General features: G+C 37.1%; 1 protein-coding gene across 2 annotated transcripts in view; it reads right to left on the minus strand.

Annotated features, from left to right (window-relative positions):
- Positions 1-15026, minus strand: part of LOC119982056 (serine/threonine-protein kinase TOR) — a 45847-nt gene that overhangs the window by 15135 nt on the left and 15686 nt on the right. For both annotated transcript variants that reach the window (XM_038825231.1, XM_038825232.1), the window contains 19 exons: positions 14895-15025; positions 14014-14116; positions 13753-13935; positions 13593-13685; positions 13437-13472; positions 13246-13344; positions 13062-13160; positions 12727-12889; positions 9498-9622; positions 9304-9356; positions 8657-8780; positions 8384-8569; positions 5558-5710; positions 5341-5493; positions 3365-3436; positions 3146-3280; positions 2985-3046; positions 2771-2868; positions 24-133 (listed from right to left, as the gene is read on the minus strand). In XM_038825231.1, coding sequence (XP_038681159.1) covers positions 24-133; positions 2771-2868; positions 2985-3046; positions 3146-3280; positions 3365-3436; positions 5341-5493; positions 5558-5710; positions 8384-8569; positions 8657-8780; positions 9304-9356; positions 9498-9622; positions 12727-12889; positions 13062-13160; positions 13246-13344; positions 13437-13472; positions 13593-13685; positions 13753-13935; positions 14014-14116; positions 14895-15025 — 2178 coding nt within the window. The remainder of the gene's footprint in view (positions 1-23; positions 134-2770; positions 2869-2984; positions 3047-3145; positions 3281-3364; positions 3437-5340; positions 5494-5557; positions 5711-8383; positions 8570-8656; positions 8781-9303; positions 9357-9497; positions 9623-12726; positions 12890-13061; positions 13161-13245; positions 13345-13436; positions 13473-13592; positions 13686-13752; positions 13936-14013; positions 14117-14894; position 15026) is intronic.

Below are 15026 nucleotides of genomic sequence, written 5' to 3' on the forward strand. Positions count from 1 at the left end.
AGAAAAAAAAATAAAAAACCAACCATTGGTGCCATTTCCAGTCGAGCAGCTGGCTCTGCAGGTGTCCAATATTCCTTGCACAGGTTGTTAAGTTCTTCCCATCGAGCAAGAGCGGCGAGGCATCGCATTCTCCCTTTATAATAAACAGTAAGCAGTCAAAGAAACAAATAATGCATGCCACAACCTAAAAAAATTCAAATAAAACCAACGACAAGAAAAATCAACAGATGTATAGGCCACCAAAATGAATAGGCCAGACAGTTTGAAGACCTGTTTCCGGTTCTGGTGTCCCACTAAAGGGCATGCACCTTATTATGTGCAATTTAAGTGTCTAAATTTACATTACATCAATTGCAGAAATTAGATAATAGTTGACAACATGTTGCGAATAGTGCTAGAGTGAAACTTATGAAGAGTGTTAAGATCAATTACTTTGTCATTCAACCCAATAAGTTAACTTGTTGGGTTGGGACATTTCACATCATTCATAGATACTCTAGCACTCTCCCTCACGTGTGGGCTAGGCAATCGGTCCAACACTAGGGCTACTCGCACACAAGGCCCTTACTTGGGGCAATAACAAACACATAACACACACAAAGGCCCAAACTTGGGGCAACAAAAAATGCGGGGTTTATATTACAAAAGTAAGGTTTGAGCCCAAGACCTCTTGCTCCGATACCATGTCAAGATTAGTTACTTTGACATTTAACCCAATAAGTTTCACTTCTTGGGTTGGGGTATTTCACATCATTTATACATGCTCTAACAAAGAGGAATACAAACGTAAGAGAATGTAGATTGAATGCAACTTTATATGCCAATCAGCCACCCACTGAATTTCTTCATATTTAACATGGAACCTAATACCAATACCCAGAGGTTTCCTAGTGCTTTTAGAGGAATGGAATTTTCTTTATGTGATATTGAAAGTAAATGGATTTATAATCTCTTATTCTTGGTCAGAAATGTAGTGGAAAATTACTGCAACTTGAAAGCCATCTGCTTTTGATTTGATACAACATTAGAGCCCACTATTGTCACTTTCTTAGTACCTTACCATAAAAAGTGTTCTCCTATTGAGAGAGAGAGACATCCATGCCTGGAGAGTTAAACTCCAAAAGTTATTTAAAGAGAGGACAATCTCTTTGAGAGAGGCAAACAACTCCCATGAATAAGGAACCCGCAGCATTGGCAGGGTCAAGAAATGCAAGATGTATGCAATCTTTCCCTTGCATAGCAGATAGGCTGTTTCAAGGAATACAGCCCATGACGACTAAGTTGCGGTGAACAAACTTTACCAGCAGACCAAGGGTTTGCCCTTTATTTGTTGAAGACATTGCAGTAAACTAAATCATCCACCATAAACAGTAAGCAAGTCCTAAGTTGAGAATCACCAAGTCTTGATCCCTCATCATCATACTTGAGAATTGAGTGTCATGAATGTATTGATGTTACATTGTTACCCAGGATATAAGAAACTAGAAATATGGACAGTTAAGTTTAAAATTGGAAGAGAGAGAGAGAGAGAGAGAGAGAGAGAGAGAGAGAGAGAGAGAGAATCAGAAACAAACAGCTGCAACATATTTCTTTTTTGAGCAATAAATCCAGAATAATTTCATTAATAAATTATACGTAAAGTTTATTTTTTTTATGAACAGATTTTGATTTTAATGTTTGTTAACTTAGGTTATAAGAAGCTTCGACCTGTTCGAAATCATACGAGTGGCTACCACTAGGCCAAGAGCATGGATCACCACTTGTTTGAAGTATCACTCACACATGTCAGGCCATGCTGAAATCCAGAAACTTCAACCAAAACTTGATTTTCTTTTCTCCTGGAGTTTTGCTTTCAGTTGGAATAAATAGTAGGGCATTTAATACGATCATGAATTTTCCAGTCAAGAAAACAATCCAATAGTCTCATCAAATGCATAAAACCAAATAAGACAAGCCCAGCGCACAAGTTGCAGCAACTACAGTAACTTGGGGAGAAAAAGGCAGACAGTCTTCCCCCCTCATCTTGGAAAGACTGTTTCTATGGTTTGAACTTTCAGTAGCAAAATAATGACTCACAAGGACTAGGCAACTTGCTTTAAGCATTGAATAGCTAATAGCAATATTTGACATCGAATGGTTGACAGAAATATATATATATATAGAGGGCTTCTCAGGTGAGGGATCCCGCACTTTAAATAAAGTGCGGGATCCATCTAACACCATTCACTCGCGGGTCCCATCACATGTGGGGGCCACACTTACACATAATGAATGGTGTTAGATGGATCCCTCATTTTAAATAAAGTGAGGGATCCCTCACTTGAGAATTTTCATATATATATATATATATATATATATATATATTGTTTTAAAAAATAATTAGTTTCGGCAAAGAGCACTCCATGCTGTAAGCACCTGTGCCACTGTACCACTGGAAACCCAATTGACACTGACAAAATTATAGATGCATTTTTTACAAATTGAAACTAGATGATAGATACAAATATAGCACACCAAATGACAGGTACATCATTAACAAAGCATGCTGCCCACGTTTGGTTCATTAACTCGAGCGAAAGTATCAAATCTAACAATTCAACAAGAGTGCAATTATGAGGTGTTGGAATCATAACAGTTATTTCTGAAATAAAAAAGTGTACCCACATGATTAGGGAATCAAGAAACTGACTGCCGAAAGTGAAATTAGTAAATCATTAATAAATGAAAAATGGAAAGAAAAAAAAAAGCCAACAAGCCATAGTTAAGATACCTAATCTAGCTTCCAAAACAAGATGAGGACTTGATGTTTGCGAGGTTTTGTTAGTGTATGCTTTGAGGGCATCATCCCACCTCTGCAATTTTTCATACCTAAACAAGGGGATTAAGTAATAAAAATACTGTTCCAGCTTCAAAATACAAACCCTATCATTGTTATGTGAATACAGGAAATGTAAATGGTGTAATTCGTAAGTAGTTAATGATACCATGATTCCTTCAATTGAACATCAAGGTGCTGCTGTGCATGGGTCAATATTCCAACTGCAGCCTAAGATCCAAAAACATGATCAACAATAAAACATGAATATAATGACATCTCATGAAGATACTACCAAGATAAACATTAAATTTATCTTCAGAACTAGACCTCATGCTGTTGTAACTGATTATTTATATGAATAAGAGCTTCAACTACAGCAACAGGATGAGCGTCCATCCTCCTCGAACATGCACCTTCAAATTCCATTTCTTTGTAATGAAGTGCCTTTGCAAATGCACGACACTGAAAAAACAAGTGTTATTTAATACTAACAGCATGCATGAAAGACATCAGAAAAACACTAATATAATAGAAAGTCATATGTACCTTTTCAGCAAGAGCACCAAGGAGACGGATGTCGATAGGAAGAGTTTTCTCATCATGTTCCATGAACTCTGCCTGCGAGAGCCCGCGTTAATGTGGTTGTTCATAAAATTTCATGATGAATAAATATGGTGAAAAGAACAATGTCAAAATTTTCAGAAGCAAATAAGCAGTGTTCCACTATAACAATTGTACAAAAGACTGCTTGTTCTGTTCCCCCCTCTTCCCTCCTTTTTGACAATAGTAACTCCCAATAATTACCATTTTAATTCAGAAGAAAAGCACTAGCAACTAGCAAGCAAATCAGGCAAATCAAACAACAGCCACAATCTGTTAAGAAGCCAGGACCATTAGCCAAACGGCCCAAACCAACTCAAAATATTTGATGATGTAGAAAGACTTTGAAGTGTCAAACTTTTCAACCATAACAGATGCTTCTCGCATAAGGCATAAGGCTTTCCTCAAATGCCATTGACCAATCTTGAAAGAAACTCCAAACTTCTTTTGTTTTTAAGAAAATCTACACGTCTTATCAACACAAGAAAATTGTCATCACTAGTCAGAAACAACTCCATTTCAAAAAGTACGATGGATCAGCGTTGGTGAGAGGAGGCTGGATAAATTATAATGATGATAATGTAGGAAAAGGCTCGGACACATGCATATGTTGCTGCTCTTCTTTTAAGATTAGAAGATGGAAGATCTAAAAAAGGGGCAAAGTTAGCTTTCTTAAGATTAGACATCCAACCAAAACTATTTAGCGGGATTTATGTTTCATCTAATGCAACGAAAAACACTGTAAAGCACAAGAATTCTTAATCACAAACGGACTTACTATATCCTTCAGAATTTCCCTTTTTTTTTAGAAGTAAAAGGAATTGCATTAGATGGCGCCAAGGGGTGCACCCCAATAGTCCAATACGGTTATTTATAAGAAATAAGACCAACTACATCAAGGATAGTGTTTCCGTCAATGTTATGAGATCCACAGCACCAAACACAAATAAAAGAGAACTTTTCGCAAATAAAAAAGAACCACTTATCCTGTAAAATGGAAAAGTAAGACAGTTCACTTATTCCACCCTTTCCAAAGCTATGAATAGCACAATGGATTGAACAAATTTCCTCCCACTGTTTACTCCATTACACAAAAAGCACATTTAGCTCTTTGATGCATCCTACTGACAATTTCATACCCATTAAGTTCCAAGGCACAGAAACATTTCTCAAGATGCTATGGAGAATATGATGTGTGACTGTTTCTCATTGCTAAGAAAATATCAGCTGGCAATAGCAATCCCTCTTTCTTGAACATGATCATCTATCAAGATTCTATCTGGCCATTATCCAAAGACAAAAGGCCATTTTGGAAGCACCTTGTCTTGCAAATCTCCTTCCAAGGAAATCCCATCCAATCCCCCCCCAAACCAAATCGGATTGTCCTCCTCCCTCATCCTGACCGTTACATGTAAATGGTTTCTGAAAAATTAATAAAGATGTTCATCTCTCAATCCATAGCATTCCTATTGAAAGGAATACTAACTGATGACTGTTTAGGTTAGCAAAGCTCAAGTCCTTTTGAAATTATTGCATTAAACAGTTCAAGGTCCAACATAAAGAATGCACATGTTATTGAACACAGCTGGTCTGTTCTTTTCCATTGGCACATCGAGGTTCTGCAGTGAGTTACATAATTTAGAGAACTGTTTCTTTTATTTAATAATTACAAATATACAATAAAAACATTGGTTAACAAATAATCTGATTAGAGCATGGTTTTGATAGATTGGCTATTAAGGTATTCTGCGAGAAGAAAAAAACTGTAAAAGCATGAAACCTATATTCCATGTAACTGGAAGATATTTGTGGACGTACTTATAATACTTTCAAAAAATAAAATAAAAAAAACAAACAACTACTTTTCAGGAGACATGATGTAAAACTAAGAACTCTAGATGATGCATGTTGAAAATACATACCAAGTTAAGAAGTGTAGCCAGAATTTCTGGAGGAATATTTGGAGATGAAAATGCCATCTCTAAACTCCGTACCAGCTGTCTCTGACTGGCCTCATTCAGTTGTGCCCAACAGCTAACAAAGCCTGCAGCAAACAATTCCCGGCCAACAAAAGGCTGCGAATCCGAAAATCAGTACCCAAAAATCCAAAGAATGCAGAATTGAAAACTTTAGTCGTACCTGTAACTGTGCAAGTCTTGCACAAGTTCGCAATGCAGGAGATGGTGATTCCCTCAGAAGTTCAATGCTAAAATGCCGCATCCATTCTGCCCAATCCTCCTTCGTACTGCGTTGAGAAGCCTCTCCAGCAGTACGCAGTCGACCATCATTGACCTGCAACAAAAACATAAAATTTAGCAACCAATGCGTGCAAGTGATGAAGAGCAGAGCAAGATTTGTTGGAAGGTAGCAAAAAACAACCATTTTTCTGTGAGTTCTTCCTATAAGGAACTTCTGAAAGATAAATTGCACAATGGGAACTCTCAATTCCCTTGGCAATGGCTATGGAAATCTAAGGCTCCCCCTAAGTATGTTTTTTTCTGCTGGGAGGCAGTTTGGGGTAGAATCCTAACAATGGATAACTTACAAAGAAGAGGCATTTCGTTGGTGAACCGATGTTGCCTCTGTAAAGCAGGTTTGGAATCTATCAGCCATCTTCTCTTGCACTGCGAGTGGTCCTCTAAAATTTGGGCATATGTTCTGAGGCTGCTGGGCATTTCTTGGGTCACTAATTCTTCAGTGGACAAGGAATTATTGGCTTGGAAGGGTGTAAGCAGGGACAAAAGGCAAGGAAGTTTTATCCAATTAATTCCAATTTCTGTGATGTGGATGCTATGGCTGGAGAGGAATAACAGAGTGCTCAAAAACAAAGAATCCTCCATAGACACTTTCTTAGTCACCTGGTTTAATTGCCTTAGGTTCTGGGGCACTTCCTTTTCTGGGAACATTTTTGATCATCTGTTTATCTCCCGTTGTAATTTGGATTTATGTCACCAACAAAAAAGTATGGGGTATACCATCTAATGAAGATAAAAGTTGACTGGGAGAGAGAGAGAGAGAGAGATTTATCCATGACATGTGCAAATTGTCACAGTTTGGGCCATCCTTAAAACAACGTTGAACATCAACATTTTTTAATCAAAACATATTAATTTAATTAAAGATGGTAAAGCCGAGACTTGAACCCTGCACGCAATTATAGACAATCCTTACCATGAAAATGAACATTAAATGAAGTCATTTCAATTTCTATACAAAATGCAAAGCCAAATCCTCCCTACTTAAAAGTTCAAATTATTTATATATCTCCAGCTTAAAAGTTCAATTAAGTATCCATCATCCCATCCTTCAAATCTAGACTGAGTCCATGACTCCAGATGCCACAATATCATTGTCATCTTTTCTTACTTTCGTGGAACATAAAAGCAAAGCATAGAAACTGTCTGAAGTATCAATCTAAAGGGTAAACCTTTACTTTTTCACAAGCGACCCCACTTACATAAAATCCTTATCAAATGCACACCCAACCTACAAGAGGAAGGAAAAAGAAATCTCTTACTATATCCTTTATACATACTCTACCATCACAAGAACCAGGACTAATACACATGCACTCCAGCAAAGGCCAGCTGGCAATGGGCTGTAAGCCCATAAATACAGTAGCAGTTCAGAAACCTCACTATAAAAGGGCACGTGAGAACTACAACCCAGCAAATCCCATCAGACCATGGGAAAGGCCTCCAACAAGTCAATTGGAAACTAGTTCTCTTATCTAATGGAGAAAATGGAACACTTCGGAACGGGGGTGGAAGGAAGAATGGAAAGAAGAGCAGAGGGGGAGGTCAAGAAAGCCCTAACATGATTGGTGGGGCATTTTGATCCCTTTTCCTTGCACCATCAGCCCCCTCCGGGTTCTGGTTCCAGAAAGGGTCAATGCATTTGGGCTCTTGTGATTGTCTTGATTAAAAAAAATGCAATATCTTCCACTTCTTTCTCTATCATCATTAATGCATCCTTAGGTCATCATAAGGTTTAAGGAGATCAACCATCACATTTCTTCTTTTTTTCAGGAACTTGCAGAATGCAGAATTTAATTATAAACTAGTTGATTCCCAGAAGGAATCAAGTGGAGGATGATTTTTCAGGTGGTAGAAGAAAAGAAAAGAACTTGAGTTTGAAAGAGAGAGCTCTTTCAAAGAGAGGAAGATTAAGGCTAATTAAAATACCCTAGCTAATCCACCGGTTTATTCTATGCTTTTTTCTCCATGCAAGGTCTCTATTAGAAAGAGATATTTAAAGGGATCAAGTCTGTTTTACATTTCAACAAGGTGCCGATGAAGGTTCTAAAGGAAAATGGAAGTTTCTAGAGAAAACCTTTGGAAAAAAGATAAGGGTCAGAGCATAATGGATGGATTTTAAAAGGGAAAAGGAAGAAATAGGTGTCTGAGGGAACATTAGAAAATTCCTTTTCTACAGTTGAAGTCCAACTGAAGTGAATCCACAGACTATGATCATTATTTACTATTTGGGGAAAAAAAAACTGATCTCAGTTTTATAGCTTGTAAAAAAGAGAAAATACAACTTGCAGAATACACTGTCAAAAGCATATAATGTAGGTTCTGGAAACCATAATGAATACCATTGACAAAATGTTTCGAGTTCATTACAGTTGAAATTTCATAATAAAAGGAAACAAGTTGGAATGGGTTTGCAGGGAAACACATTTATATCTATTATAAAGAGATTCTTTCTTTCTTTTTTCTTTTTTGGGTGACTGATCATGCGGGTATACTCTAAGCATATAGTTTTTTCCATCTGATTAGTCGTTGCTTATCAATGCATTTGGATATCACGTATGAACCTGGCCTGCAGCTTCTTACTAGGTATAAAAATATATTGCCTCACTATAACAGACCATAGATTGTATATACACATGACAATCTCCAAAGCAAATGAAAAATGACAGCACTATTAAACATAAGGCATAAATAAAGAGATAGATCCTACCTGATGCCCTCTAAGTTGTCTTTGCACATCAGTCCCATCTTCGTATGGATCATTGTCCATATCATTCAGAGGGTCACTAATAACCTCCACAGGATGACGCCGACTTAACCTTTGAGCAGCCGTGCTTCCCAAGATTAGTGGTTCGCGTCTGCACAGACGTCCTTCAATTTCCTCGAATTCTTTATGCTGAGATCAGAATTTCCTAAATCATTATAAATTCCCCATAGAAATTCAGGCAATAACAATGAAAAGTAATTAGATAAAAAGCAAGACCCGTAATCGATGTTTCAGCAAAAGCTTGTGTATGGATGGGATGAAAATTGTGAAGTCCTCTCCAAGGGCATGAGCAAGACAGCAAAGCGCATCAACAGCGTCTTTCCTCAGCTCATCATTTTTCCTGTAGACAAAAAATTGACATAGTTGAAGCATCCTAAACGTGCAGCACCCAGTCGATGTATAAACACAGAGGACAATAAGTCTCATATTCTAAACTTGCAATGTTATCCCAGGATACAGATAAATGGAAAAAACAAGCAGAAACCGTCAATGGAATATAAACTCCCACACTTTACTGACAGTATGACCTCATGGCTAAGTATCTTCTAGAATAGAGAGAGGCAGAATCATCATAGAGATTAGTATATTCAGAATGACCCATTGACAGCAAAAGTGTATTATTAAAATGAAAGATCTACTAATTCAAAATCTGGGAAGAAGGATACCTTTAAAACCTCATTGTAAATTCATACCAAGAATAAAGCATTTACATACCTTTACTGGGAAAGAAAAAGAACATCAAAAGGGGTGCATCCATATTCTTTTAGATGCACAGACAAACACACCACTATTTATAACAGAGTCCTAAAGAGACAGGTTTTCTACAATATTACGACAGTAATAGAAGGGAAAGCGAGATTTACCCATCCAAGACAATCTTCAAATGGTGAACAAGAGAAGAAATGTGACCAGTAACCTGAAAAAATGAGGGGAGAGGTGGGGAGAAACTAGTTAAATAAATTATTACAGGAAGATTAAAAAACAGACAGGGAAACACAAAGTAAGATCTGACATTAAGCCTTCAAGCTAATAAACTGAGAAAAGCACACCCACCAACCTGCACTCGTGGGATCAATCTTGTCAGAGTTCTAATAGCAGCACGTCTTATATCCACTGAAGCATCCACCTTAAACAATCGAATAAGTGCAGGAAGAAGTAGGTGCATATGTTCATCCAGGGTCCCTGCGTTGTAAAATTGTCTTGATACAATCATCATCTAAACTTAAACAATAAATTTCACTTTAGTACTACGAAACTATGGTGGTCTGGCATTTGCTATAAGTTTTTGGAGGACATCTCCCAATCTTCCCTGTAATTCCTTTCGTGGACCTTCTTGGCGCTAAATGAATTTCTTTCTCCATACAAAAAACACACACGGTAGTGGGCCCCTTACTTAGTCCCTTCTTAATTATGAAGCAAAAGAACAAGGGAAAAAAAAAAAAAAAGAGAAAAAGAAAAAGGATAACACATCTAACCCTGACACCTTCCTAGCTCCGAACTTGAGAGCAATTTTTGTATTGTCCAACGGAGATGAGGATATGAACATCTGCCCTTGGGGCAGGGAAACATGTAGCTGGACCACTTGAACTAGTGTTGCTCCTCCCAAACTCGAAGACTACAAATCTAAAAACTTGAAAATTATGAAGCAAAGGCCAAAACGATTAGTCCAACGCAGGCCCACATTCTCTTCATACCATCACACTTTGGGATACAAAATAATAACAATTTGACTCTAATATAAATATTTGATCGCACCTATTTCTAATTTCAACAGGGTTTCTAGAGATAATCTAACCCAATTGAATAAATGTATCCTTAGCTCTTTAAAACAACCACGGAGTGTCTTTAGGCATGCAAAGATAGCTACTAGCCAAATTTTGTATCAAGTTTTGGTGTTCCTCTCCATACCAATCTGCTTGAGGCTTTTTTCCCAGTCTCCTTGTAGTTCTCTGAGTGACACCCCCCTTGGTGCCTTAATAAACTTTTAACCATTCAAAAAAAAATAAAATCTTATCAACATCCTCTATTAGCAAACATCCACTCCTAACGAATCTCATTGTTTCTTTCCATCCAAAAGAATGACACGCCACCAAAAATAAAAAAAACAACCTTCACAAAAAGTGTTTAAATGCTCCAAGTATCAAATACAAGCTAAAGTCCACTTCACGTTCCAGCCAGTTCTATGCCCTGATATAGGAAGAATGTTATGGTAGGTTAGACCACCGACATAGGACTTGCCAAACTCTATGTTCATGAATCCAAATAAAGAATCCTTTGAGGGTCCCATACTTGCAACCCGTTGCATTAGACCCTGGGTGTAGTGATAAATGAGCAAGGATAGTTAGAGCATTCCCACAAGCAATGAGCTGCAACAGACCCCAGGTATAGTGACAGTGACCAAGTGCTAGGGCATTCCCCGCAAGTGATACACCCCATAGATGGCCAGATATAGTGAAGAATAACGTCGCAAGGGTTCTCTCACATAGGTAGGTGGGTGGGGGTAAAGAAATTAGTCCATGATCATAGGATTCAGATAGGCACTTACTGACAGATTAATGAAACTAGTTGATACTATGGTTGGATGCACTACTACAGTACTACTAACATAATATGCTCGCAAGACACTTCAATAGGTGAAAAAGCTAGAGAGATTGAAACCATATAAGCTTTTGTACACCAGAAAATATGGGAATACGAAGAGGTAAAACAGCAAGGTGATAGGATTCTAGTAGTTAAGATGTTAAATTAATGTTAGCTGAGAAGGTAATTAATATAATTGGCACTAGAAAATCCACAAAATAAGATTAGACGAAAAAATTAATACGAAAAAAGAAAGAAAAGAAAAGTAGTTATATTTTGGAAAGCCACAAGATATAGTGAGAAATTTAGAGCTTGTACGTTTCTGTTATTGTTTAGTGGTTACTTTTTTGAGTTAAAAAGGGGAAGGTGTTTGGTAAAATCAGTATTGCTTTCTAAATAGGGGTCCTATTTATTACACATCTGATTGTTTCTAGATACCACAAAAAGAAACTTTCTTGTTTTCTGTCAAGTGTCAAACTCCACTCTCTATTTATGCCCTAACTAAGAAACTCCAGAGACTTAGAGAGAAACTCCGACAACTATATTTAAGACTCCAAATAGATATTATAGATGCCAATATTCAGAGTTTAATGAAGACTAACCTTGAAATTTCATTATCAATAGAAGAAAGATGGTTGAATAATTTTAAAACCGCAGAAGTTGAGGATTAAGACAACAAATAATTGCAGCCTCCATGAAGCAATTCAAACTCGAGCTCAATTGTGCTCAATTCAATTTTAGATTTTGTGAACTGTTGTTTTATCACAAAAGTTTAAGCTGATGGGAAGGGTGAATGTTTTATTATTGATTGTAATTCCTCTAAGACTCCTCTTAAGTTCATGACCGTGCTCAATAGCATACATAAATGTTAAATATTAGTATATTTAATATCACAAATATAGCTGTGTGTACTTAATATGTGTAGAATTATGTTACTACATCGAAAATTCAAGTTCAAAATAGCCAGCTATAACATATCAGTGAGCTCAATCAAACTGAAATCGATCTGCAAATGGTATTGATTCAATCTAAGTCACATTCACAGATAAAACTAAAAGGAAACTTCAGCATTTTCTCTCGGTAAGGCCTTTACAAAGTGGGAGAGGGGGAAGGTGACGGGGCCTCAAACTCTGGTTTTCTGGGTGGAAAAGGACCATCATTGAGAATCCAACTATTGGCTCAAGTCTAAAGCAAACTTGAGCTTGAACTTAAATGCTATTCATCAAGCTGAGTCAAGCCATACAAAAGCTCGTCTTTATACATACCTAACAAGAATTTTAGACTTTAACAGTCGACAAAATTTAATAATTTTTAGAAAATGGATAGTAAAAAAGCCAGCAAGCAAGCTGAGCCAAGCCATACAAATGCTCGGCTTTATAGAGCCCTAAGAGGATTTAGAGCTCAGCAGTAAACAAAATTAAATTAATTTTAGCAAATGGATAATGAAAGAGGCAGCAAACAGCTTTTATTTATGATAATATCAAAAACAAAAAGCTGCATCGCTAATCTGACTTTATTTGTCTATGAATTCTCAGTTTCTCATACTTCCCATGTGGCAGGTAGATTCTATATTTCTCTAGTTGTTTTGCGTGCACATTTTTCTTTTTGGTGCTGCCATTGTCTACATTTTATGTATAAATTATACCACGTTTGGCTGCAAAAAATATACGATTTATCAAAAGAATAAAAAGTGAAATAGTACTAACCACCAAACACTTCAAGAGTATGGAGAATATCCAAAACATAGGTGTAGTCATTACGCCTCTCTGCATCACTTAGAACTTGTATACAACATGGAAGAATATCAGGCAGATAGGTTCTGAATTCATCATTCAAAGCCAAGCAAAGCTGCTCCACTAGATGCAAAACCTGAGGAGTAAAAAAAGGAAGGTGGGAGGACAGAGAGAGGACAATAATTCAGATAAGAAGGTATGGAGAGAGAGGGAGAGAGAGAGAGAGAGGGAGAGAACTACAAACAGGATGTTGCATGCAGGATACTAATTTTATAAAAAATATTAGATTAACAAGAACAAATTCTTACTGGGAAGCCACGAGAAGGGCGATTGGCAGCTGGAAAACTGAAGGATGACCATAATTCGGAAATTAACGACAGCAACTCAGGCAAATATTTACGAATGTGCTGCATATGCACATCAAAGCTCCATAAACCATTTTCAGAATACCATTCTACAATTAAAATGATTCTGTATGGTAAAAATATATACCTGACGCACAATAGAAACCAGGGTCCCAAGTTTCCACGTTATAAAATCCTTTAGATGATCATCACAGGTCCGAACTGTGTGAAAAAGTTCGGGCAAAACCTACAGACGATTGAGGTCAATCAGAAGCAATAAAAGGAAATTTCAAGAGGGGAACCACTGAAATATGAAGTGGGGAACTTTAATAGATATACCTTTGGTAAGTATGGAACGCAACCAAGACCCATTGACTATTCTCGCAAGCAAACCAAATAATCACAATAGTATCAAAAACAAATCATAAAGAGAGGAACACAAACAGCAACATGAATCAAAGAAACAAAAACAGCATTCCCTCAACTTGAACATACCTTAAAAATGAACATAAGAGATCCAACCACCTTTTGGTGATAACTAGCCAGTGAAGGATCTGTAAGTATTCTCATGAGAGAGTTGATAGCAACCTGAATTCAACAGAGACATTAAAACAACAAAGTATGAAGAGAATGATATATGAGTTTTAAGTACTACCGTTGAGAAATAATCCTCAGATGTAGCAAAAGACGGCCACAGTTCCATAGGGAGTTCATCCGTGGATGGAATGTGTTGACCTGAATCGCTGGCTGCACGGCCAACATCCCCATGTGACCCAGGTAAACTTTGCTGATTCCTTTTATGAGCATGAGGATCTAGAGCCCCCATAATACCAAGAACCTGAAGAATCGAAAAGTTATTACACATATAAAAAGTTCTAAAGAATAAACTTGACTGTTCTAGCTCATACGAAGCTACCTTTAGTACTTCACGTCTGGTAGACCACACCAACTCACCATTCAACAATTTCAAAAGCAAGCCAAGTAATGAAGGGTGCTCATTGTAAGGAGTTATGACGTACCTATCAACAATATAAACCATTCACACGTACAATATTATAAATGAAAAACAACATCCGATGCACAAAGCTCCAGTGATAATACTTGTCCATATAATATTTGTCCTCCAAACCACTGCACACATCTGAATCTATTCAAAAATATCCATACCCATGGCCTGAGTATAACTCTAAATCCATGTTTTATGTTTTTATCTGGGCACCCCCTTAGTGCCCCAAATTGTACTTCAAATATAAATATATATATATATATATATATATATATATATGTGCGTGTGTGTGTGTGTGTAACTACTAATGTGATACAAAAACTAAAGAAAAAGCAATAACTAAGTTGATAGTTGTTCTGAATAGCCAAATTGAGCAACAACACTATTTGGTATCAAAGGAAATTCAACCAAGTGTTCATCAGGAATATTATCCACAACAGCCATCCACAAGATAAACTGACAAACGACTGAAACGAGGATGTGGAAACATCTGTATTTATCATTTCTCAACTGCGATATAAAGGAAAAGCACCCTCAGCTAGCAGGATCCAGAAAGAAAGGTATAAACATCGTTCCCCAAATGTTGTGAAAAGTATGTTTCCATCAATTGAGCCTATGATGCCAGTTTGCAATGAAGCAACTATAGCACACACACAAAGGCTCCCTCTTAAATCTCAACAATAACACCAATAATATACATATACATATACATATATATGTATATATATATATATAACTTGTTTCAAAGAAATCACGATCTTTTTTTATGTAACATAATGGCCATGTCATACCCAGTGCTCTGTACCACTTGACCAAGAGTTGAAACAGCCACTTCACGTTTTGCAACTGCTGCTCCATCCCGTAAAGCATCAACAATTAAAGGCATAAGCTCAGAAATGTACTGTCTCATTGCAAAACCACCC

Source organism: Tripterygium wilfordii, chromosome 17 (assembly GCF_013401445.1).
Source record: "Tripterygium wilfordii isolate XIE 37 chromosome 17, ASM1340144v1, whole genome shotgun sequence".
Taxonomy (NCBI): Eukaryota; Viridiplantae; Streptophyta; class Magnoliopsida; order Celastrales; family Celastraceae; genus Tripterygium; species Tripterygium wilfordii.